The 26455-nt window shown below is 38.9% G+C and overlaps 1 protein-coding gene across 1 annotated transcript; it reads right to left on the bottom strand.

Moving 5' to 3' along the window:
- Positions 1–5338: 5338 nt before the first annotated feature.
- Positions 5339–26264, bottom strand: TRAPPC11 (trafficking protein particle complex subunit 11). The gene is made up of 25 exons (XM_041480148.1): positions 25926–26264; positions 24809–24978; positions 24310–24380; positions 23349–23463; positions 21005–21104; positions 20194–20267; positions 19638–19755; positions 19465–19543; positions 19329–19383; positions 18295–18440; positions 17148–17209; positions 16913–17045; positions 16198–16328; positions 15551–15706; positions 14870–15057; positions 14517–14665; positions 12840–12961; positions 12062–12181; positions 11596–11661; positions 11340–11496; positions 9644–9752; positions 9296–9387; positions 8270–8403; positions 7722–7889; positions 5339–6286 (listed from the first exon to the last, which is right to left on the bottom strand). The coding sequence occupies exons 1-25, from the start codon at positions 26130–26132 to the stop codon at positions 6242–6244; spliced, it is 2967 nt and encodes a 988-aa protein (XP_041336082.1). The 5' UTR covers positions 26133–26264; the 3' UTR covers positions 5339–6241.
- Between the last annotated feature and the right edge of the window lie 191 nt (positions 26265–26455).

Below are 26455 nucleotides of genomic sequence, written 5' to 3'. Positions count from 1 at the left end.
ATGGAGAGCTCATAACTGATCATGCATGTAACTAATGCTGTTTTTTCTCTAGCAATGAAATTCCAGGAATAACCAGGAATTAGAAAAAAATATTTCTGTTAAAATTAGCTGGTGTACACAGTAGTACATGGCTGAGGGGAAAAGAGCATTCCTCTTTCACTACCTAAAAACTCCTTCACTGAATTCATTAATCATTCTTATCAGCATCCCTTTGTTCCTGGGTTATAAGAATACTTGAACTAAAAGTTTCTCAAGTCCAAATCCACTCTAAGTGATGAGTATCTTTGAGGTCATAAATTAATGCAAGCAACTGTTGTTAGCCACATGAAAGCCTTCAGTGGAAGAGCAGTGACCCTAAGAGAGAGGGAGATTTTACTAAAGATAACTTTTGTCTGACCTCTGTGCAACCTCCAAGCCAGGAAAATATCTTATAAACATCTTATCTTATAAGGTGATTTTGCAGTAGGTAGAGAAGAATTAGCATTTTTCCTGTTAGAAAGAGGCTGATGCTTGAAAACTGGACTAAAATAAAGTTATTTTGCTTTATAACTTCCTAATGTTGGTGCACAGAGAAATCATTGTATGGAAAACCAAGTAGGGAGCATTCTGATATCTTTGAGTACATTTCTATTTTCCTTCCCTCTATAATTATCATATGTTTTGATATTTATCATTACAAGTGTTTGCACAGTCACGTGTAGACTATTTTGAGAAAACAATCCATTACTGAGCACATATGTCCCAGTACCAAGCTTCCAGGAGATGCTGAGGTGGGATATTTTGATGTCAGTTACAAAATAGAGGATGTATATATCTATAGATCTGTATGTGTACCTATGTGCTTATGTCAGGTTTACAGCTGGTGAGACTGGAGGGACGAAGTACTGGCTGCTGTAAAGCAGGTGCATGGTTTTGTTTCCTTTTGGGCTGCAGTAGGCACTTGGAATGCCCCTGGCTGAGGGTGCAAGACAGCCATTCCCACCTCTGCTGCTCATGAAAACAGCTGCCAAGAAGATTTCTATTATGGCATCGCAAGAAAAATCAGGCTAAATTTATCCCAAGCTGCAGGCTATTGGAATGTCTTCTGTGTGGGACAGGGAACTGAAATATAAGGGATTTTATCCTCATTTAGGTATTCATTGTTATTTACTGGAATTTGTTTATTTCACCAGCATACATAGGTATGAGCACATATACATGTATGCACATATGAAAGCTACATAATGAGAACCAACTGGATTCAACATATTTCAGCTAATTACTTACTAAAATAGTTTGGGAAATTAGTAGTTTAAATACTGCTAGCAAAAAAAAAAACAAAATCAAGGAAAAAAAATTACAAGTTCAAGATTTACCCTTACCTACTCTAAAGTATTAAAAACCCCACAGTAATTGCTAAAGAGTACAGAAAAGTTAAACTCTGTATGCAAAATTATTTTTGTGGGGAAAGGAAATATACTGTTGGATGAGGAAGAGTTAGACTTCTAGAAAGATTAACTAAAACTTCAGCCTTAAGGTCAGCTTTGAACATCCCAACGGAATCAGATACTTCTTAGCAACTTCTAAAAGAAGGCATAACATTTTGGCAAAAAAAGGCACCTACAAGTTTTAATTTACTTTCCGGGATAAATTTCTGAGTCTCAGATCTTCCCATCCCACTGGCAAATTGAGACAATGGTAACCAACATGCATAGTTAACATAGTTTTGCATTGCTACAACACATCCTACGAGAATGGCCATACAAACTTGATTGCCTTTGCATAGTAACGTGTTCCTCAGCAAATTATACAGAGATCTGCCATGGAAAATTTGACATAATTTTCTTGAAAATAACTCAAATAAAATGTTTACATTTTGTTCAGGTCAGGGAATTAACATTGCCTTGAATAAATCTTTGCGTATTTTAAACTTTTATTCAAATACATAAATTCCTGAGTTTACTTCTCCAACACTTGCCAACTCTTTGGCAGAAGAACACCAAGACATGTAGAGTTCTAGTTTCCTAAAATCTCATTCATTCCTATTATTATTTGCAGCACTTATTCCTTACCTACCCCAAATTAAAACTGAGCTTCACTAAGGCTGCTGTCCCCATACCTCATCCTGCTGCACTGCACAGTCACAGCCCCATGTGCATGTTCCCATGTAGGACAACGCCAAGCAGTATTCACTCCTAGGCTGAGGCTGAGGGAGCTATCTCACAGAAGGCTTTAATCACAGAAATACGCGGGCACAACCTCACCAGAAGTTCCAACACGATCTGCTGTAGAAACAAAGTAAGGGTTTTCCCAGGAGTCCTTTGCCCTGAACAAGCAGAAAGCTAAGGCATATGTGACATCCAAGGTGTTGAGTTCTGGGGCTCTGGAAAGGTAGAGACTTGTTAGTTCCTTGACTAAATGCAGAAATCAGAGTCCATTCTAGAGAAAATTTGCATAACTTCTTGAGAAAAAAATATGTCAAGAAATACAATAACATATGGACATCAAACTGAAGGCCCCAGTGCCCTCTGGAAGCCAGCAGCTATTGGCATGGGCAAGCAAGCAAGCAGGAAGGACATTGCCTGAGTGTGAAGGGGACCTTCAAACAATTTTATTGAGAAGCAGTGAGCTCACTCCTGTTGAGCCCTCTCTGGCAGCAAGGGGAAAGGCAGGGAGTCACATCCTGCATGAATGACATTCTTGCCAGTAGAGAAGATTGCTGACATCCAAAAGTACAGAACAGCTGGGATAAGTTTTGACAGCTTGCAATAAGTCTAGATGAGTCTCAATCTGAATGAGTCTTATCTGAAGTCAGCTCTGTGGATTTTTGCAAGCAGAGATATGTAGCCCAGATACATACTAGCCCTTAAATGTAGCAGAATTAAACAGGTTCTAGGTGGCATTTAACACTTCTACTAAGTTTCTTCATCTCTAGGGTTTACTCCAGCAGAAACCTCAAAGCAGATGAAACCACTTTTCCCCTTATCTAGTTCTATCAGACTACAGTACCCAGAACAATTCCTGCAGAGAGCTGTAAAGAAACTACTCTCTGAAATTATTTTACACATTATATAAACTTATTTTCTGAACTTTCTTTAAGCACAATGATTAATTGGGATATACATTATTTTTTATTGACGACACAACTCACTTTAAAGCTACTCAACAACCATATTCCTGGTGAGGTAAGAAATGTTATAATCATGAACTATTTTACAACCCAGTGTGGTGGGACAATGGGACAAAGCCACTTGGTGAGCAGGAGCTGCCTCAGTAGCCCATTAAGCCAAGTGTCTGTCAGGGCACATCTGATACACTGAAAGCTGAGAGATGCAAAGCACCCTGCATGGGCATCCTGAATCTGAGAGAGCTAAAGACAGTCACAAGTCCTGCACAGCTGCCTATCCTCCACTTCAGTTAACCAGGTAGCATGCCTAATCCTTGGAATACAGCAGAGACTGCTCCTCTTAGCCCTAAAAGTCACTTGCCAAAACCATCCCTGGAGGAGGATTGGGAAGGAACTTCAATGTAAGATACCCATGTTGCTCTCCTTTAGCTTAACTTCTTCCCTGAAAAGACACAAAGGAGCAGGTGCTTGTTGTTGGAAAATGAAGCAGCAGAGGAGGTTTAAGGAAGGAGGTGCCTTTGAGACTTTTTCTTCTTTTTCCTACTTTAGACACAGTAACCTCAAACCTGAAGGAGTGTCCTAGCAGAAGTATTCTTACCCCCAAGGGGCTTCCAATCTCCCAGGTGAAGACAGAGAAAGCAAGAAAATAAACAACTTGTTCATTAGGATATCAAAAAAGGAAGCTGGTAGAACCTCAAACTCCTCTATAAATCAACAATCTGAGAATACTTCATGTAAGACCCTAAAAATGAATCTAAAATTAAGATCTTCCCTTGAAACCTTCACTTTTCCTTAACTTCCTATAACTAGAGTTTAGTGGTTGGAAGCAATGAAGAAGGAACAGAATACTTTCTGCACTCCAGACTTTGCTGTAGGCCAGATCAGAGAGGATGGGAAATGTTCTTCCCTTCCCGAGCACTGAGATGGGAGAAGTTCTCCCCCTCTCATGGACCAAGTAGCACAAAAGGGGAGGAAACTACAGTGCTAGGGCTGGGTCTCCAGCTCAGTAGCAGTTTGAACATGTTCATCTCAATCTTTTTTCCCTGAAAGCTATTTTTAAACTTGTCTATATATAGCTTCTCTTTTCTGTTATCATTAATTAGTTCCAATTAAAATAGACTACATTTATGTAGTATACATTGAAGTGTTGATGGTGCTTATCAAAATATAGTAAATAATAAAAAAATTGCACTTACACTGATATATATGTGAATATATCTCCTTAAGACTTCCAAAGGGATTTGGGTAGTGAATCACAAACATTCCCCTCAGCATTAGAATCATATGAGTCAGAAAGATAGTCATCATTAATCACTTCTTGAGCATTTTTAACAAGGTGGCTCCTGCTTGCTGCGTGTTTTCATTCACATCAGTCATTTACATAGCATAAAAGGTGTGCCTAGCACTTTAGAGACAATTAACACAAAAATATTTGCCTTGTAGTGTTTACAGCTATAGTAAGATCCCAAAAAACAAGAAAGGATTCCCTCTGTGAATGAGAGAACAGGAATTGTGACTATGGCAAAGTAGCAAGCTTTTGCCATAGTGTGGGATATATGCCTGCATTTCTGTTTTTTCATTATTATTCTTACTACTCACAATTTTAAGAAGGAATGTATTTACACAATTCCCTTAAGACTTCAACATCATTGTAACCATGAAAGTATTTTATGTCATCCCCTTTCTCAAAGGGAGAAAAACCACTTAGACTGTTTTGGGAGTGGGGGAAGGCACCCAATTCTCCACCAAACACTTACACTACTTGCATCAACATGTCTTTTAAGAAGCAGTAACAGAGGTGCCAGCATTGCTGCAACCTGTGTGATTACTTAAGAGAAAAAAATATCTGGAAAAGAAATACATTTTCCATTCTAAAAACAAAAAACAAAAGAGAGAAAGATAAGATACCTATTCCATGACTGCCACTTAGTTCAGTACATTTAAGCAAAGAACAAGGAAGGTTTAATTTGTTCTTCCCAGCACAGTTTGTCAGTCATCTTCTTATCCCCATTTACACATTGGAAAAACCCTCATAGTACAACTACCTCTGCACTCCATGGAAAAACAGTATATCCTCAAACATGTTTTTTCAGGACTTCACTCATGCTTTCCTTCAAGTATCACAGCTGTTATTTTGGACCTCAATGCCACGGATGGATATATCAGTCCACAAGTGAGATCAGAGTCACAAAAAAACTGTGAAAGCAATGCAGTTAGGGACAGTTTCAGAAGTACTCTGTCACAAGCAGTTTATTAGAACTTCACTTTGACAATAAATAAGGTATTTCCCAAGCAATCAAAATGTAATTATTTAGAAAGTTAAACAATGTAAATTTTCACAATGCAATTTTTTATATATACATATTTTACTGTACTTTACACACCACTTCATCCAGAGCTGTACAATGGTAGGATATTTATTTTTTAAATTCACACAGCAGGAGAATATCAAGACATGTCTTTAATCTGGAAACTGTGTAAAAGTAGCCCCAAACCACACCAGCTCCAGGTTGGATAGTCCAACTGGTATGACTGAATCTCTGTTCTTTAGACTAGCTGCTGAATTCAAAATTGGATGTATGGCTTACCCAGGAGAAATAGTGCCTTTTGAGAGTTATGGTTTTAAAGGACAAGTAAGCTGCTCAATTGCAATAGCACAATGTAATTTACAGTGCTACTGCACGACCTGCTCTGTCTTCAACACAAGTGGCACAGGACAAACTTCTGTAAAAAATGATAATTTTCAATGTTGTAAATCTCTAACAGTAAATACAAACTTCGCACTTTGCACTGTTAACTGTGAAAACATCTTTCAGGTTTGGTCAAATGAATTAGCATTTCTTAAATATTCAAGACACTTAATATGCCTCAATAATACTTTAAGAGTTTGACATTCAAAATTAACTTCAAAAGAATGCTCCCGTTAAATAAAGCACCAAGATTTCCCCACGTGTTTATTCCTTAAAGAAAGTCTATGAAACACTAGCTTTTTTTTAAACATTAGTTCTGCTAAGAGTTGTAATTCCAAAATAAAATTTAATTCTTATGGTTTGATCAAAGCCTTGTTTCCAAAGTGAGCTTTACATATTCTGTGCAACATCCATTTCTTGAAGTGCAGAGGTACAGGTGTCAAAGTTATGCAGCTGCAACTGAGTTGTCATCTGCTTGACGACCCTGAGGCTTTAAGAAAATAAAGACGGAGAATTTTGAAAACAAAACAAGCCACCCAAACAAACTCCCCTCAAAAATCCAAACCCAACCAAAAAACCCACACCCAGACAAAAAAGGTAGACTACTAGGAAACTAACTCTGCAATACACTGTGTTGCCAACGAGCTCTGGTACCCAAGTGTAGCATTAAGCTTATCCTACTTCTGAAGGTTTCCAGTAGGGGCACAAACACACAGGACATCCAGCTGAAATCTCAGTTTGGCTCCTAGAGGCCTCAGCTCCTCAACTGCCCTGGTAAATGCCTTCTCCACACACATCTGCACAGCTTAGACAAGGCCTGGCTGATCAGAGCTCTGAGCATTACTGCAGTATAGAGAGCTGATTATTATCAATGTGTAACCGAGGAATTAGACTGACAGCTTCTTGGAGAAATTTTAAGCAACATCACTAGAGATAGAAGAGAGCAAGGAAGAAGTTCTAAAGAAGAAAAGGCATCTTTACAATAAGGTTCTCTGATGTTCTGACAACTCCAAAGCAAAAGCAAAGCATTCTGAAGCTTGAGAGTCCACAGAAGTTTTATGAACACCACACTTTTGAGAAAAAATGCCTCTTCTATTTACTTAGGAGGACACCCTGAAGTCCTGAAGAGCCAGTGACTGTCAGCACACTTGAAAAGTAAGTTCTGCCTATCTCTTTTGGATAAAACAAAATTGAAATAACGCCAGGCCAGTTTCCTAGAAACATGATTACAGATTTCTGAATAAGTCCATCTCAAATCATATAAGCAAGTCTTTGGGCTCCTTGCTTGTTAAGAGTCTGAATAAAAAGTGAACAAAATATTCTGGAGACAGCAGTAGTGGAATGAGAAAGCACTGTTTTGGGCAAATGGATTTAAATGATTCTTAAAAAGTAAAAAGATCTGGTTTTCATGGCATGACTGAACTGTCTTCAGAGTTATACCACCGATGAAAAAAAATCTAGACTGATTCACTGACAGAATGTGTTTTTAGAAGTTATTTAGGGAGGTGTGGGATGCTACAGAGTCTCTGAACTTAGTCATATGGGTTGCTCCAACACTTTTTTCAGAAGTGCTATGAATCATAGTATTAAAAGTATTTGATTACTATGCTCAAAATAGAGGCAATTTTAAAACTCCTTTTAGAGTCAGACATGGAACAGAAAAACAGGGACATGACAAGCACATTCAGCTCATTCACCTAGTGATAACGAAATACATACTGCACTGAAACACACTTCCTAAAGATTTTGGCTGTCAACACCAATGCACAACACAAGATTTTCCAAAGCAACTAACCCTGTTACAAGTTGGACATCTCAATCTCCTTAGAGACACGCAGCTTTGAACACAGCTGGGGTAGCTGTCCCCAGAATGTGAGCAGCCCCAAGGGGAGCCTTGAAACACAAGTGACTCCTCACAGCCTTACCTTCACAAAAATGTGTGTCGGTATGAAACGTCTGAGCAACTGGTTGGTGAAGTTTGGGAATCGCATCAGGTTAACGTGAAGAGAAGGCAGCTGCTGATAGCCAGCCATCAGAGGATAGAAGTTATACAGCATTTCCTGCTGCGAGCCAGGAAGGATTCGTAGCCGGATCTTAGAAAAAGAAGAAAAGAAAGCCACAACCATAGGTAAGTTCTGTGTCCAAAAGCTCTGCCTACTTTCTATTTATGCAATAGTTACTTTCTGAAGCTGGAAAGAATGCAACTAATTTCCAATTCTAGTTAAACTATTGCTTCTATACCAAAACACCATGTTACACATCAACGACACGACACATAGCTCCTAGACAGGCTTCCACCTAGCCCTTTTTAAAATGGAGTCTGCATTCATATATTCTTCCAGACAGAATTTACCATACTTTAAACATCTAAAAGACAATGAGTTTATCCTCTCTGTACATCAGTGTAAGTCTAATAAACACATTCTTCACTACCAGATAACCAGCAGGATCAGTGGATGTGACAATTCTGTACCTGTTTCAGGCCAGAGAACATGAAGGCATCACTGGGTTCCACAGACACCTCCACATCCTGGACTAAATTGGTCTTATTTTGCAGGTGATACCTCACAGGTAAGGACTCTCGGACTCGACCAAATGATGGCAGATCTTTGGAAAGAAAGTAAGTAATCTCAAATACAAAATACATCTTCAAGTTCCACTCAAAAAAAAAAAAAAAAAAGTCTATTGCAAAAAGCAGTGAAACATTAAGAAAACAAGATACAAGAACTAGGCATCTAAAGACCTTCTGACAAGATTTTTTAGAAGCAGATTAAACTACAGTTATTACAGTCATTACAGTTTTTCAGTATCATGTTTCAACATCTAGTTACAAACCTCCCAGCTGCTAACACTGCCCAAGAATACTAACTAGGAAGTCACTTCCATTGCTGCTGACTATTTTCAGCTTACCAAAATCTAATCAGCTACTGTCAGGAAGCTCCTTCAAGGTGTAACAGGATAGGAGGATAGTGGAAGAATCTCAGTACAAATGAAACCAAGCAGAGGAAAGCATTGAAATTATGTGTGTTTGGTGGGCATTTCAACCCCCCTCTGCTCTTGTGCAGGTGAAGTGCTACAAGAGAAACATTTCACCTGCCAACAAGCATCTCCAGCTCTCCAGTCTGTTTCTTCCTGGGATGCACACAGAATGTGAGTGGATGGAACAACTGTTGCCATAGGCATCTAGAGAAACCTACTGGGAAGGCAGCATCAGCAGATCTAACTCCAGTCTCTGTGCTGCCACATAACACATGTTGAGAATTATGTCAGCTCCATTGACAGCTTTTAGGAGAACACATTTGTCTAACTACCTACCTCCTCTTCCCTTCAAGGATGGAAAGAAGAGCAAGCCTTGAGGCAGTTTCTTTCTCTAGCTCCGTAATATTCAGCACCACTTTTCTGTATTTTGCTACAGTAAATTGAAGCTTTTGGTGCTGTAAAAATTTTGGCAGTCTTTGAAATTCTAATTAGGACATGTACCTTGCCAAAGTAATATTACCTGCATTAACATGGAGGGGAATGCTCTCTACAATCACATGTGGCAGAGTGATGACTGTGTTAACAACAGGTACACTTTCCACAGGTGAACTTCTGCAGGAAAAAGTCAAATGCAGACCATGTTGAATATTATACTACATAAAGTATCAAGTAAGTATACAAACTAAGTAGTAATTAGTTAGTAAAGTCCAAATTCTAAACAGTGCTTCTTACAGGAACATACAGAACATTTTTGTTCATTTTTTGCACTCCTCCCCACTCCCAAAAAAACCCAAACCAAACATCTCACTATCATTCCTAAAACAAATCAGCTTACTTCCTCTCCTCATCAAGGCCAAGAGATGCTTACCTCTTCCAGGAAATTATATAACATCCAGTTGCCACTCCACTAGCATTAGTAACTGGAGGACATCGAAGGCAAAAGCACTCACTGGCACTCTCACCTGTCTGTAAAACAACTATCAGCAAGATTTTGTTTAAAATCAAAGCATAATAACAGCCTAAGCCACCAAGCCTAGAAATGCAATATGACACAAAAACAAACATTCAGCTAGAAAGGCCTTTGAAGTGCTTTGCAAAGTATACCTACATAATGTATAAATCCAATAGATTGGGAAGTATTCTAATACATGAAAGGGTAACATATACAATTATGTCACTTACTTCATGAACAGCATTATAATATCTTTAATGTACACACAGAATGAATCATTGCAAATTTAGAGTTCATAACCACACACAAAAAGCAAAATAATGCCAATTCAAATTCTACACTTCTACAGCAGATTCCAAGACATCAGCATAAGATGCCTCTGATGCTTGAAAATTAAAATGAACATAGACACATCCCCTCTCTCTCTGAAATGGATGAGGGCAGGGGAAGAGAAGGAATGCAAGAAAAACCTACTGGCCTTTCAGTGAAACCGAGTTCTCACTTTTTCTTTTCTTTTTTCTCCACTCAAATAAACTAAAAAAAAGAGTGCCTTTACATGTAGAGAGTGATTTTTTAAAAGTATTAAGAAAATAGGTTTTGGTCTTTCAAAATTTATCATTAATATTTTAAAAAAACCCCATCAACCAAAAGATGGACAGCTGAACATCTGATACCTACAGGGTTCACATGTCCTGGCACTTAGCTCTTTCTGAGCATCAGCCAGAAGCCATGAAGCACAAGGTGCCAGAGCTGAAGATGAAATATCCTAGTTTGAAGACTAAAGGATATGGGAAAAAATTGCTTTTTGCCAGGCAATCCTTGAATCAACAGATGAAGTAGAGCCTTGCAAGTCCTTGATTACGTGAGTGGACAGCTGTCCCACAGTCAGGCAGCCACTCCGAATACCTCACTGCATCCACAGTTCTGACAGAACACATGATTCACATCCCTGAAGCCACAAACGCAAAGACAGTGTTTTGTCTGAAGATTTTGGATCAGCTCTACTTTTAAGTACTCCACTTATTTAACTTCAAAGCTAACACACTGCAGTTTTAATGGCTGAGATCTTCAAGATAACTTTTTAAAATGCTAATAATAAGTTACTAAACTGTGGTAATACTGGAAAAAAAAAGATGGTTAATACCGGTTGTTCTTTTTAACCTACCCTTTCTAGCTTCACATTTTTCAGTTTTGTGACTGCAATCATGGACATGGATCACTGGCCTTTAGATACTGCCTCTATCACATGGTAAAGTGCATTCCAGAAATTATATATGGCCCAGAAACATTGGAAATATTGAGTATCTTTTGATATGGATATCTAAAAAGTTGCATTTCAGAAGTATTTCAGGTGCTTTCCCTCATGTCTATTGTATTTAGAATTTTATTTACCATCCATCATCCAAGTCTATTTAGTTGACCTAGTGAAGCAGAACTACATTCCAAAGCATGCTGCTGTCCAAGTTGTATTCTGGCAAGCAACTAGAGTACTAAGCAGCTTTCTTCCACTTACAAATCAATCAACAAACATTATTTAAAGTGTCCCCCTTATTACTCCCAATTTATGCAAAAAGTATCCTCCTGATAGAGAACACACTCTAAGAGAACTTACCATTCTCCACATAAGATTCCAGTTGATCTACTGGGGTCATGGAAGCTGACAGCTGTAACTTGCTTGTTACAATAGTGAGAGGCCAAGGAGAGGCACTCAGGATGTCCGTCATCAGTAAAAATGGTATATCTGCAAATACTCTGTCCAAGTGTTCCAGCTGTCAAGACACACACAAGCTCTGACTATTTCTAACTAAACAGTGTGTGACTCCAAAGTGCTGTTATTCTAAAACATGAACAATTTTTCAAACACATACCTTTGTGGAGACAAATTTGACGGCAACATCAAAAGGAAATACTGTGTCTATGGTTACAGTTTCATCCTTTAGAGGCAACAAAAGGGATGGGAAGAATAGAGGAAAAAAAGTTATATTCAGCTTAATATAACCTGATATTAAGTTATATTGATAACTTAATAAGTTATTGATTAAGTTATTGATGTCAAAGATTATTAATATAAAGTTACTTTTAATTGTTATTTTAATCAAGTCCTCCCCAGGGAAGAACATATCTTTAAAGATATTTATGAACAAATATAGAAAACTTGTCTTCTGCTAATAGTTATAGAACTGCTCATGCTAAAAAGGGCTACCATACTGCTGACTTGACATTTATTCTATCTCCTGGAAAGGGTTCTAAGATACTCAAAATTATAGCTTTTAGAATATTTCTTGTATTTGACAAATTTATCCAGATAAAATGCAAATAGTGTGTCAAACCTACCCGGTGACACCTGCAGAGGATTTCTTTCCCCTCAACAACAGTGTTGATTAAGTAAGAAATGTAAAACAGAAACATTCTTGCACCAACTGTTCCACAACGGATGTATATTGGTTTTTCCAGCTGCAAAATAAAGGAGACTGTGTGAGCTATATCTAAACTACATTAATTAGGTCTAGAGCTGTCCAAAAGTTGTTAATCATCTGACTTGGTCCAACAGGGCAACCAGAATGGGAAATATTGTGACCATAATGTATCTCCTAGAATGCACAATCTGGATCATGCAGCTAATGATTTTAACCAGAGCAGCACAACTCCAGCTGCTTCACTGGATTTGTTCCAGATGCTCCTCTGTTACTTAACAATATAAAAAAAGAACCATAACTGTGTAATACAGGACATAAGCAGCTTCTAACTTACTAGTCACGACTTCAGTTTAGTGCATCTTTGATCCTCTACCATCTTGAATCACACTTGCTGACTATTATCTACTGTCCATTAAGCAGTGCATTTCATTAGCAGTTGAAGTTAGCCTCTTTATTTCATATCTCCCAGCTGTACCATCAAAGCCAGAACATACCTTATTCTCCAATTTAGTCCAAAAGATGGTCTGATTAAAGGAATACTAAACTACATGTAAACAGTAGGCAAAATATTCTGTAAGCATTTAATTTATTGGTTCAGATACCAGAAAGTAAACTGAAGTCTGTCTAAGGGAGTCTTTATCAGTTGGTCCCTATTTTCTCGAGTGTGATATAGAAGTAAGGTTTTAAGCCTTGACCTTTTCCCCTGGTTGCAAGTCTCCTACAGGGATATCAGGAAGCAGTGCAGGAAAAGAGTCATCACATGCATCTGTTCCATGAAGAGTCACCTGAGTTTTCTGAGTCAGGTTAGCATCTTGTCCTAGGATTAAAAACAGTGTTCATATCCACACAGGCTTACATCACTAAAACATGAAAACAATAACTAAAACAAAAAAAAAATCGTCTAAAAGCAATGCATGAGGAATTAACACAGTTCATTTTGTCAAGAGAATCTTTCAAAAGTACCACCAGAATATAGATTTGACAACACCTCAAAATTTTCCTAGTTGAAGCATTTTTACCCTTGCAAGTTTATTGTTTCATCTCTCTTGGCCAGGAAAAAAAATCCCAAAAATCAGAAATCATATCTAGATATTCCCTACCATCTATGTAATACAACAGGATTACGTGATCCAAGTTTTTCTTGATAGTCTATAATGAAGTAGAAAGGAAGTTTCACTGTTCTGTGATTCTTTTGTTTTCAAGAACATGGTTTAATGATTTCACGTATTTTAAAAACTTTTCTTTCAAGTCAGTGTTGAAAGTACATAAAAAGAAATGTACAGATGTTAAATGACACCATTCTTCAGTGAGAGCTTAACTAGAATAATGGCATTGCTGCAATTACACGGGATAATTTTCAAAGCAAAACAAGCCACATCTTGCCAAAGAGTTAGTACTGTGGAAAATACATCACATTCCCTATAAGTGAAATGTCAGATTTCAATTGTTCTTTTAATGCAATCAGCAAACCCACACTGACCTTGCATATCCCATGTTAAAGAGATTAGATCAAGCAAGGAAAAAAAAAAAAAACTAAGAAAAAAGCAGACCATCTATTAAACAGTGCTTCAGGAGCCAAGCCCAAACATCCAATTAAATAAGTTTCAAGAATACTCCAGTGACTTTAATGAACCATACAACTCTATAGAAAACAAGGTTCTAGTTCAGAATACACAGAACATATGGCATCCTATATGCTAGTGACTTAAAAAATACTTTTGTCTTTCAGGATAATTGCTACAAAGATGACTACTGAGTATAATATTTGGGCTTCACACATGAAAACTGTCAGCAATATCTACACAGAGATAGCTAGGACTCAGACATACAATATTTGCATTTTTTTCCATTGCTTTCTAAGAAATACTGCTTCAGTGCTCCACTGTTCTCCAAATTTCAAGCAGTTTAAAAACCAAACCATGTTGTCCAGGGCAGGGAAAACAAAAAAAAGCAGGGTGGGTATGAGAGAAAACCCACAAAGTCTATACTTAGAAAACATTTATCTAGCACTGCCTAGTGCTTTCAGCTCAGCAAGAAAAAGATCTGTCTGGGGAAAAGAAAACTTTAGTTACAAGCAAACAGAATAAAAAGTCAGAAAAGAATATAAAAGCTTTCATGTTTTCTTTCAAACCTGTAAAGATTTATATTCTGAAAATACCCATGTAAGCACCACAGACAAGCAGTGGTTAATCATAACTGAATGAGTCTGTTAGCTGTTGTTCTTACCACCGGTATTTCATCATTCCCAACTTTCACTTTGGTTTGGCTTTTAATTACTGCGAGAAAACAGTTTACAGTATTTCTCTGCATTACATCTACAAAAAGGAGTCAATTATGAGACTACTGGATTTAAAGAAAGTAACCCCAAATACCTGGCTTTAAACCTGCTGTTAGCTTGACATCTTTGGCCACTGTCTCCTCATGTGACTGGACTGTCACAATCAAACAATACATTTCATTAGTCAGGGCAGGAGGTTCATGACGGAGCTGAACGGAAATATTCGGCACTCTAGAAATAATCCTTTAAGAGAAAAGACTCTGTTATTGTATCTTTCTTAAATAACTTGCTTTTAAGCCTAGTTTAAAGGAAGCTAAAACACCCTATTGTATAAGAAAGTTCCCATAACTGATGGCCTATTAAACTAAGAGATGTGAGACTCCCAAAAAACAACATGATGGGAACAACTCAATAAAAAAAGACCAGTGTGGAACCCCAGTTACTCACATCGTGCTTGCCTGAATTGTCAAAGTGTCCCAGTGCACCTCATTGTCTGGAAGCTTAGGTCTGCGCTTGAAGGACCGTGCTGCCTGCAATGCTTCTTGAGATGAGGAAGCATCTCCCCCTCCTCCTCGCCAGTTCAGAATCACACAGCGGCCAGATTCACTTCCCAGGATCAAATCCACAGAAGTGATCTGACAGACACAAGTTTAAACACTATTGGTGAGTCTTCTGATCACCTGCTATAGGAATGTAGCTTTCCAGCATAGACAGACATAATAAATACATGTACCATCAAAAAGCTTCTGACAGCTTGGAGACTGAGGACCTCACCAACCCAGGATTTCATTTAATGAAACAGCAGTGGAAAAAGTATCCATGTTCAGGTGCAAGCAGTGTGATAAGTTGCAATTTCCTACCCTCCCATAGTACTATACCATCACTTTTTAAGTATTGCACATATTTTAAAAATATATATAAAACTTTCTTGAAACAATTCTTCAATTTTCATGGTTTTCTTCATGTTTTGTCATTGTTAATAATTTCACTCACTTTTGTCTGAATTCTTGAAACAGAGTATCATTCATTTACTGCAGTGACTTTTTAACTGGTGCTAGATTAGGGGCACATTGTAGATTGAGTTCGTTGTATGTAACAGTAAGAAGGGTACAAAACAAATGGACAAACCTCAATCTTCTTTCCTACATCTTCAGTTTTTGCAACAAATTTGAAAGAGAACTTTCTTGTTTTGCCAGGCACTAAGCACATTGTTCCTTGTGGTGACTGTTCTAGAATATCACTTTTCTGATAGGCTTCTTCTACAACACAGTATTGGTTGTAATCCTACAATGGAGAAGTGGGGAAAAAAAGTTGATACATTCAGACAGAAGACATCTTTAGAGAGTAATGGCAGTGTAGCAAATATTAAGGCTCTGTGTCACTGGATCAAACTGTATGGGTTTTTCTGACTTTTCACAATATCAAAGTTAAACTAGCAAGTAATCACACTGCAATTATTTGACACAAAATATCCATTATATTAATATAATATCATGAATCAGAAGAAATAAGACATTAAAATGATCCTTCTGAAACTTTAGCAAGCTTTATAGATGAGAGATGAACTAATCAAACAGAGTCTTAATCCAGTATCAATATATTTGTCAAAAGCAATAGATAATGCATTAAAAACCCAAACATCTTTCAGCTAAAGTATTAACATATTTTTTGGCAAAAACTTTTAATTTTTTTTAATGTTTAAAACAAATAAAATATTATTCCATTCTTTTTATCAGTTTCTGTCAGTAGGTCAGAGATAGCTAGAACACAGGTACCTGATTGTTGAAACTGATGCAGAGCTTAGAAAACCTGATAGGATGAGGACAATCAGCTCTCAAGTACACATCAAACTGCACAGGAACATCAACATGAAAACTAGGAGCAAGAAATTTTGCTTTGCACTGTACTGGAATTAAAAAAGAAAAGAAAAAGCAAAAAGAAACAAGAAGTAGGTGTTAAACATAAACTATAACATTACATTCCAGAAGCACACTCCTGAAATCATTGTGGCAAGAATTGTTCTGTGTACACTCTTACAACTCTGTTTTGCAAGTGGACAAATTTGGCAACTAACACTGTTCCAGGAACACCTTTCAGCACTTGGCCAAAACCTTTGCACAGGAGAGGAGATGCAGATGTCCAGCAGAAAATAGTCCTGAACACTTGGATGTCATGCATGCCCCCTTTTCAATGGCAAGTATTACTTTTCACACATTCTGCCCTCTTTCCTCAGAATCCTACTTCACAGCACACTTGAATATCAGAAGTCTTTCAAAAAACAGGGAATTCTTTAGTAATCCATATCGGGGATAAGAGATCACAAATTTCTCTCATTTTTTCTTCTCTTGTTGATTTAGACAAGGAACAGAGCAAGGCTGGAACACTGTTGTTAGTTTTAATACAGCCTTCATATTTTCATACTAATTAGTTTATTCAAGGTACAACTGCATTGAAATTTATGATCTGGTGTAAATTTGCTTTCTTACTTACCAAATGGTATAAAATCTTGGACTTCTATCGTAAAAATATTACTGCCTGCCAAAGAAACACGGTCAGCCCACAATTTCTGTGATGCTTTCACAGCAGCAGTGTCACAATCAGGTTCAGGATCAGGGCTTTCATTCTGTATGCAGGCAAAGGATTACAAAGAACAATAAAAGAAGGTTAGCAGACACTGACCATTCCTAGGATTATTTGAAAGGGTAACAGGAGTTCTGCCACTTACCATCAGAACTTTTATGAGATTTTTTTCTATTCGAGATTTCTGATCTTCTTTAAGAGTAGATGCTAATAAAGAGAATAAAACAAAGATTACAAGACAGAAGCAAGGGTCTCTATGTTTTTTTGAACTTAACAGTAAAATCTTCCCCTCAGATTGCATCTTTCAAATAACACATTCCAGAGGACAAAAAATTCTAACATCCATCTACCATAACAAAGGACATTCTCATTTTAAATGTTTCCTCTTACTTTACTGGAACCAAGTAAAATAGTTTTTGATTAAATAAGCATTTTGTAATTTATTGGAGCAAAGCCTCAGAAGAATAATGCTTATACCATCTTGTTGTTTATGTTTAAAAACAGAAGAAAGCACAGACAAGTCTGGAACACACAAAGAGGCCAGCTCAGATAATACTGGTAAAAACAACTTCCAAAAAACTTCTTCCTGTCACCTTCCTTTCACAGAAGGTGACAGGAAGAAACAAGGACTACTGAATATAAGCATTCTTTTCTTGAAGAAAGGTGGTTTTGCATCATTTTCTATTCTTCGATACAAAGCAGAGTAGCCTGGCTAGCTCTAAGAAGATGCAAACCCATTACCACTGGCACTAATAGTAGTATTAGCAATATAGGGCCCCAAAGGATTATTTCTGCAATATCAAGGAGCAGGCAATACACAGACCAGAGTGCTTGCATTTTTACTGTGGAGCCACCCTATGCCACATTTTTCCCCTAAAACATCCCACATACATATTTCATCAGTAGAGTTCTATAAAGAGTCTTGGAGAAGCATATTTGGGATATTAAAGACCAGGAAAACTGTGTTAGCTTTCAAAAATCCATGTTACTAGGAAAAACGTTTCTCTTTTAGCTCTGCTACTGTTCTTTGCCATCCCAAAGCTCAGAAGTTCCTGTTACATTATTTGAACAGTCTCAAATGAAGCTCTGCATCTCAGATATCCTGACACAGTCTATTTGAACACAATGAATTTTATAATAGAAGAAAGACAACTCAACTCCCAGTGTAGCACAGAAAGTAGTGAAAATCCAGCACAAGTACATGGTTATTTTGTAGTCAAATAATCTGAAGTACTGTAAGCACTGTGTCTGACAATGATTTGTCATATTTCAAAATATTCAGAGAAGAATACCTCTGCCCAGTAGCTCTAAAGAGTATGTGATGTAATCTTTCAGCTGGGCCATCAGATATGAACATTTGAGTGCTGTTGTCAGTATGGAAGTGAGGAGGGTCCACCATCCTTCACTGCGATAATCACACATAACATAATCCAACAGTCTGCAACACAACAAAGTTGAGAGGAAACAAATCACGGTCACAAATATTTTCACAAGAGAACAACAAGAAAACTCATCTGTCTTCACATAAAGAACCAGCAAAACAGCAACTGGACAGAAGTGTCTTAGTCCAATACTGCATTAAATATATGCCTTACTATTGAATATGCAGTAAGTATTTAGAAAAACAAACCAAACCCCCACAACAAAGTCCCCTTCCAAACTGAAGAAATTTAATATTCCTTAAGCCAAGATGTTTCTTTTATTTCCTATTTCCTAACCCCCTTCAAGGGTTTCAAAGGTCCACAACATATGCATCAATCTTTTTCAGGCAAAACCATACACCTTAATATGTTCCTAATACTGACCACTGTTTGCTGTTACTCGCAAATCAGAGAAGTAATTTTTTAAACTCTTCTCAACTATTTAAGACAAGAATTTCTGCCTACTTCAGAAAAATCTACCTAACATAAACAAAAAATGCTTGCTCATAGAACAATCAGACTTGACACAAATTGATCTGCTTATCCTAGCCTATCTTCTCTTCCATGTAAAGTCCAGTCACCTACTAACAAGCAAATACATCTCTCCTGCTTCAAACAAGAGACAGACAGAACTCAATCAGTGAGTGTGAGTTAGACAGTTTGCCCAATATGGCAAATTCCAACAACAGCTCAGAGCAGTAAGTTTTTTATGCTCTAATAACTGACTCATCTGTTTTAGTTTCTTTAATATAAAGGGGGTTCATAGACTCAATAGGCTGTGCTTCAATCACAGCCAGATACAAGGAGCATCTCATACAAGCTTCCAACATTATTCCATAGCAATAAGACATGGGGTCCTAGTGAGAAGGCAGCACGTAAAAGAAGCAATCATGAATGATACTCACTTCAAAGCTTTGGCATAATCTTTAGCATAGTAATATTCTTCTCCCATTTGAACCACTGAAAAAAAAATCCAGATCACTATTGAAAACCTTTGCAAAAGTAAATTTAAAAAAAATTCATCTGATTATCTGTACTCACTCAAATGACTTTTCATCCTTGGACATTTGTATTTCTTGAACTGTGCGACAGCATTACTCAACAAAGTGATTATTAGCTCCTAGTGGACAAAACCATTACCAATATCATTATACATGCAAACATAGGGTCATGTTAAAACAACAGATTTAAATTTTTTTTTAAATAAAACTTACTGAGTGAAGAACATTTTTCTCTTTTAGCTGTAGGGATAAAATCCCCATCTTCTCCTTTTCAGGATCAGAAAGATCAAAGCCTGCATAAGACAATGAAAAAATCCATGAAACTGGAATTCTGTCCAGGCCAAAGGGAACAATTTATACCATGAGCAATATGCAGTGCAAGCTTCAACTCAAACACGCTCACATATTCTATTACCTCACAGGCAGCTGTATGCCCCTAGAAGGGAAATTCTAGACTACAACTATCTTTCCCCATGCTTTTAAGAATCTACCCAAAATCAGCAAATTACTGTAAAGCCACCTAGTCCTTATACTGCATATTTTAACATTTAAAGTGTGTATGTAAATCAGTCCTTTTCTAATCTGATCTCACTAGAACAGGACTGCCAACAGTGAAAAACAGCCTTCCAACCAGAGCATTCTTCCCAGTGAAGAACTTGCCCCTTACATACACGTTTAAGTAATTTTGCATTCAGGAAAATATTTGTCAGTTTATGCCTTAGCAGTAATTTGGGGTAGAGAGGGTGGGGGAAGATAACATGAGTCTTACTTGAGAGCATTCTGTGTATCCTGTTTCAGCTCACTGAAGAAGGCTATTTTGAACTGGTGTCTAACAAACAAAAGCTGGAAAACACAACCAGTGTACATCATTCACAAACATCCAAACATACCTTGCTACCTACACAGAGATACAGGTGGTAACTTCAGAGGTTTACATAATACAGCACTTGACTTGAAAAAGTGCCTGTGCAACTGTTTCCTAACAGTTCTGCCTACAGTTCACTACAATGCAGCAGTGATCTTTCAATAGATTTAATCTATTCAAAGCCTGTTACCCTGGCACAAGGGAGAGGCTCTGTAACACCCCAAAATCTCTATGTCAACAGAGCTTATTGTGGTTTGGAGTTCACCACTTGGATTCCAGCTTCCAAGAGAGCAAAGCTGGCAATCGCAACAGAACACAATGTGCCTGAGTGGATTTGAAAAGCAAAAGTTAAAAACTGAAATCAAGTGCAACTCTGAGTACAAAATATCTAAGGGAAACACATCCCACAACTTAAGATCCTACACTCAAATATGTTAAACCATGTAGATAAATGAGAAGAATTTCTTTTTTTATCCGAGAACTTGATTTTGCCCTGCAGCTCTTCTAAGGCAGATGTGAGAAAGACAAATGTAAGAACAAAACCAATCAAAATAAAAGTTTAAATTGCAGAAAATAGAACCAGATTTACTTCCTATACTAAGAGAGAACATCTCAAATTGAAAGGGAGGTAAAAAAAACATTTAAGTAACAAACATTTTCATGTTTTAACATGCAATATACCTCGCACAGTATTTCACAAATAGGGTAACGTTACCTGGTGAGTGGTTTTGTTCAAGAACTCCTTATGAGATTTAACTCTTCTTATTTCCGTATAATAGTAAGTCTGTGCGTGCTCATAGAAAGCATTTTCCAACCTGCAACAAAGTTGCTCATAAGTTTCACAAAGTTTCTCCCAAATAAAGAAATTCTTAAGTTCTTCAAAATAAGTTACTTTTAATCATGTTTATTTTAGCGTTGGCAAAGGACCTTGTGGTATTACTAAACTCCTCTAAGTTATCACACAGGATAAGAGTCTGCAGACAAAAATCTTTCACCAAAAGGATAGCAATAACTAGAACAAGTAAGTTGAGACCTTTATATACTAACTTCTCATACAACAAACTCTAGTATTTAATTTAAGATAGTCTCAGGATAAGCTGTTCTGATTTTGCAGGGTAATAGAAAGATGAGAGATGCCCTTAAGTCAAAACAAGAAAACCCTGCTGAGGCTCACAGAATATGTCTGAACTGCATCTTTTTGCTTTACTGTGCAGGTAGGAGTGAAAGGAAAAAATAGCAGTAAATAAAATTTTGAGGGTACAGACTGTCTCATCATTCTGTCCAAACACCAACAGCTACCTTGGCTGCAGAGGTAAGAGTGAAACTTGTCAGCAAGGGAAATAGCCCACAGCAACTCACAGGGGGAGAGGACAAAGAGAACAAGCACACCAAAGGCAACAAGAGACTGAGGAGGATCTAAGGAGCATATGTTGTATGGCCAAGCTGTAAGGAGTAAAATCAGCTAGAACAACATCAGAATCCAGGAGAGGAACACAAGCAACAGCACTGACACATGCAGGAAATAACGGCTGAAGTACCAGTTCTGTTAATCAATTTAGCACTTAAAAAATGTGAAAAGCTAGAAGTAATGGTTACCTTACTTTGATCAATTCCAGTGGCAGTTTGTGAGCAGCATGGATACAATAGCAGCTCTAATTTATGTTGAGAATTATACTGTTTATATATAAATATGAGGGTGAGAGCAGAGTTAACCTCAGATTCTGACCCCTTCTCTCCCTGAGAATATATGGAAAATTAGAACTAATTATTGTAAAACATTATTTCCTTAGTTTGAGCCCTTCTTTTTAGAGCTACACAAAAGTGTTTACCTTTCCTCAATTTGCTTTTGAAAGGCCTTCCTAAATTATTTGAAGTTGTAGTCCATGTAAATATCAAAACAGAAGGCACAAGAAATGTATAAAACGACAGACATAACATTTGCAACCAGATAGATGTCACTTAACTTAAACAGAAGGGGAGAATTACATGGACAGGGAGTGGAAGCGGGGGAAAAACCAAAAGCCTGTTAAGAGATAAACTAAAAACATATTTGTATGGAAAATAATTTCAAACCAGCAGAGTCAAAACCACTTTACCTCTACCTGGGGAACATCTTGGGATATCTACTAATATTTATTTAAAAGCAACATCTGACTGTCATTACTCAACCTCACAGAGAAATGAAATTGCGTGGAATTCCAAGCAAGCGGGTAAAACGTTCACTGCTGGTCTACAATCAATGCACCACATAGCATTCATCTCAACCTACGACCTCTCAAATTCTCTGTTAGAACCATGGAATTGTTTAGGTTGGAAAAGAACCTTTAAGATCATCAAATGTAACTGCCAACCTGTTACCAAGTCCACCACTAAGCCCTTCCTACTGTCTCTAAGCACAGTACATGTGTCTTTTAAACACACCTTCAATGGTGACTCAACCTCTTACCTAGGCATCTTGTTCCAATGCTTGATAACCCCTTTGGTGAAGAAATTTTTCCTAATATCCAATCAAAATCTCCTCTACAGCAACTTAAGCCATTTCTTCTCACCCTATGACTTGAGGGGAAGCCATGGGGAAGAGACCAACCTGTCCACTACAGCCTCCTTTCAGGAAGCTGTAGAGAGCAATAAGGTCTTCCCCAAGCCTCCTTTTCTCCAGACTAAAGACCCCCAGCTCCCTCAGCAGTTCCTCATAAGGCTTTTGCTCCCAACCCTTCACCAGCTGGACACACTCTAGCACCTCAATGTCTTTCTTGCACTGAGGTGTCCGTAACTGGACACAGCACTCATGGATTTCCATCCACTGTCTCCACTGAGCCAGCAGAATGAAAGCCCTCACTAGTACACCACTAGGGCAATACTGGCATGCTGACCCCAGGCTTATTTTTAGTGAAACTGGTTTTATCCCTTTCCAACTTTACGTCTAGTTTAAAGCCCCTTCAGTAAGCTCTGTTAACTCTTGAGACAAGTGCTCACCATCTGCTGCCAGCAGGCCAGGGGCCGTGTCAGCCAACCCACAGTCTGCAAACAGAGCAAGACAGGGGTTTATAGTCACTTACCTTATAATATAGCCAACGAGGTGATCAGTGTGGGGAAGTACAAACAGTGATTTTCCAGAAAGGTCACAAGCATTACACAAAGCTGCAGCCCTCTCTGATGCAATAACATCTTCCCCTAGTGAAGTCAAGGAAAGCACAAGTAAGAGGTATGTGGTGCTGCAATGTCAAACTACTTCTAAAAGCTTAAAGGTCAGGTTATGAACCTTAGGTAGACCAAAAGGTCTAAACAGTATTGAAAAATCTAATAAAGATAAAACCAAGAGCACATTCTTTCTTACTTCTTTCAGAGTACTATGCGCTTCATCCAGCAGAACACATGCAGAAACTTTCTGGCAGTTTTTAGCAAAAAATTACAAGTATGATGTAAGTTTTTCATCTGTCACAGAACTAAATATCCTGTGTCTTGAGAAATACAATAGCATCCAGGAAAGACAAACACATACATACAGCAGGTAGAGCAAAAAACAAAAAATGGTTTGCTAGACACTAGAAAGCACACAGGAGCTCTACAGCAATGTAAAGTGTATCACATTTGACAGTTCCATGTGGCTCCAAAATTTTATTGATTAAAACCAAATTAAGACAAAAGACCTCTGTAGGTACCAAATACTTTTCTTCTAAGTTGTCAATGCTTTTACTGGTTTTCCTGATCTCAAGCAATGTTTAAAATGCAACTTGCTTACAAGAAAGCAGGTCAGATGTATTACCATATAAGCCATCTCTGATACCATGTATCAAAAAATGCACTTGGACTTAAGAGGAAGAAGTTAGAAATAAAAGTAACAAATGTTTAGGGTCAACAGTCCTGAATGCTCTTTTTATCCTTACACCTTCCTGCAGTCACAGTGCGTTTAATGAATGCATATGAAGAACCACAGATGTGACAAACCAAAGTCAGCTCCGTCCACTGGGCCTTCTGAAAAATGAGAACTCCACAACTGTGCACAGAGTTTTCAAGTACCTGGAGGCAATGGTGTTTTTTTCTGAATCAAAACCACAGCAACTTTGGTATTTCTTCCCTGCAAACTTTGCCTAAAATAAAGACAACACAGCACGGCGTCAAGGTTTCACTTCTTATTTCTGAATAACCAGGAAAAAAACATATCAGTCTAGGTGGAAGCACTGGAAGAATGCTACAAAGGTCAAAAACCCAAACAACACAATATGCTCCATCATTCAGAAAATGCTGTCTTCCTTCTTTTGGGACCGAACAATTGTGCTGAGTTTAGCAAGTAAAATTTCAGGGGCTGCTTTTACTTAAGTAAAATAAGTAATGGTTTTACAAATAACCCATTAAAAAAGTTCTTTACTGTACATTGTATATTATAAAGCAAAGTTCAAGTTCCCCTAAATTTATATTTAAGAAAAAAACCCTATCTATTCTAGAATGCGAACAGATTCTGCAATTCACACTTGCATTAGTTCGCAGTACATTATGAAGCAAGTGAAAAAAAATCTACCTGACAATTTCAACTCGAGTAGCACACTCCAACTGTTTTTCCTTCCACTGTGGCTCATCCCAGTCCAGTTCATAGAATACCACCACAAGTGCTGGAACCAAATTCAGGTGTTTGTTCATCCAACCAGTCTTCAGGATTCCTTTTGGAATATACCACTCATAGGATGTCCTCTGAAAATATTGAAGATATTGAAGCAAGCTACAAAATCCATTCACAAACATTTATAGCAGGAGAAAGAGCATATCCTCTACATTCTTGTCACTTGATATGTTTCTCATCTTGCCTTTAACATTGTTCCCCTCAAGCCTTTGCTTCCTATTAAGCCATATCCCACAACAGCTCAGGGATGCGGCTTAATATCAGGGCCTGATGCCCTATTAGCAGCAAGAGCACCAGAATTGCAGGGAGGCTGGAGAAGAGGGTCACGTTCAGGAGCAAGTCTCATACACTGCCGTGAAATACTAGGCTCAGTTGAAAACCATGGTTTCAAAGCAGTGCAAGGACAAACCAGTTTAGAGTCTTTGTCAGCATAATGGAATTATGTAGTTTTATAACAGTTAAACTCATTGACATTGCAAAGCAGAAAGAATAGCAGAGATATTCCTTCTGCTGTGTTTCACTCAGTTAAAGTGAAATGTTTAGTAAAAAAAGCTTTATAGGTTAGGTTAGGGGTTTTTTTCAGAATACATTAAGTATCTCGTTTCTTCAAAGTTAAATGTTGGGTTTCATTAAAGCTCAAATTTTACAAGGCACCTTAATGCTATGTAGAAGAGCAGCAAGTACTCAAAAAAGTAAACCATATGGGCTTTCTCTCTTGTGGCTCATGAGCTAAGGCACCCCTAGCCTCCCTACGCGCCCACAGCGCTCCATCACAACGCCCTCACAGGCTTCCCCGACTCGAAGCTCCCACACTTCCCCTCCAGCACGGGGGGAAGAGGCGGCCGAGGGCCGGCAGAGCGCGGTGCCAGCCGGCCGTGGCCCGGGCAGCCGGGAGCCCGGCCCTTCCCGCAGGGAAAGGAAGTCCTGCATCCCCGCTCCCGGGGCCGCTCCACTGCCGGGGCGGCGGGCTGGGAGCCCGCCGGGACGGGGCGCAGCCGGGGCCGGCACCGCTCGCTACCTTCGTCCTGCACTTGGGGTACTCGTGGTCGCCGGGCAGCACTTTGAAGGAGATGGGGACGCGGTCGGCTCTGCGGTTGGCGCAGAAGGCGTCCCACACGGCGCGGTGCACGGCGTTGTACACCACGTCCAGGCCGGTGAGCGTGACGAACGCCATGGGCCGGCAGCACAGCTCCACCGGGAAGTCCCAGTGAGACGGAGGGGTCATCCTGCAGCCGGGACGGCGGCCTGCGAGGCGGCGGGACGGCGGCGGGTAGGGCGGCCCAGGCCGGCCGCAAGAGCGCCCCGCTGTCCCGGGCCCGTGCTCCCCGTAGCGCCGCTCACTGCGGCGGGATGGAGCCGGGAAGCGCCAGCTGGGAGCGGCCGCGGGTCACGGGAGGCGGCGCTGGGCGGGCCGTCGCCTCAGGAAGCGAGCGCCGGGCAGCGTCAGAAGGGCAGCGCGAGCGACCAATCGGCGCCTCCGCTGCACCCCTCGGACCAATCAGCAGCGCCCGCGTGGGGACGTCACTGCGAAGGAGCCAGTGAGCGGAA

The sequence above is a fragment of the Pyrgilauda ruficollis genome, unplaced genomic scaffold (assembly GCF_017590135.1).
Source record: "Pyrgilauda ruficollis isolate IOZ18807 unplaced genomic scaffold, ASM1759013v1 scaffold5, whole genome shotgun sequence".
NCBI classification, from domain to species: Eukaryota; Metazoa; Chordata; class Aves; order Passeriformes; family Passeridae; genus Pyrgilauda; species Pyrgilauda ruficollis.
This window is presented reverse-complemented; position numbering and strand designations above follow the sequence as displayed.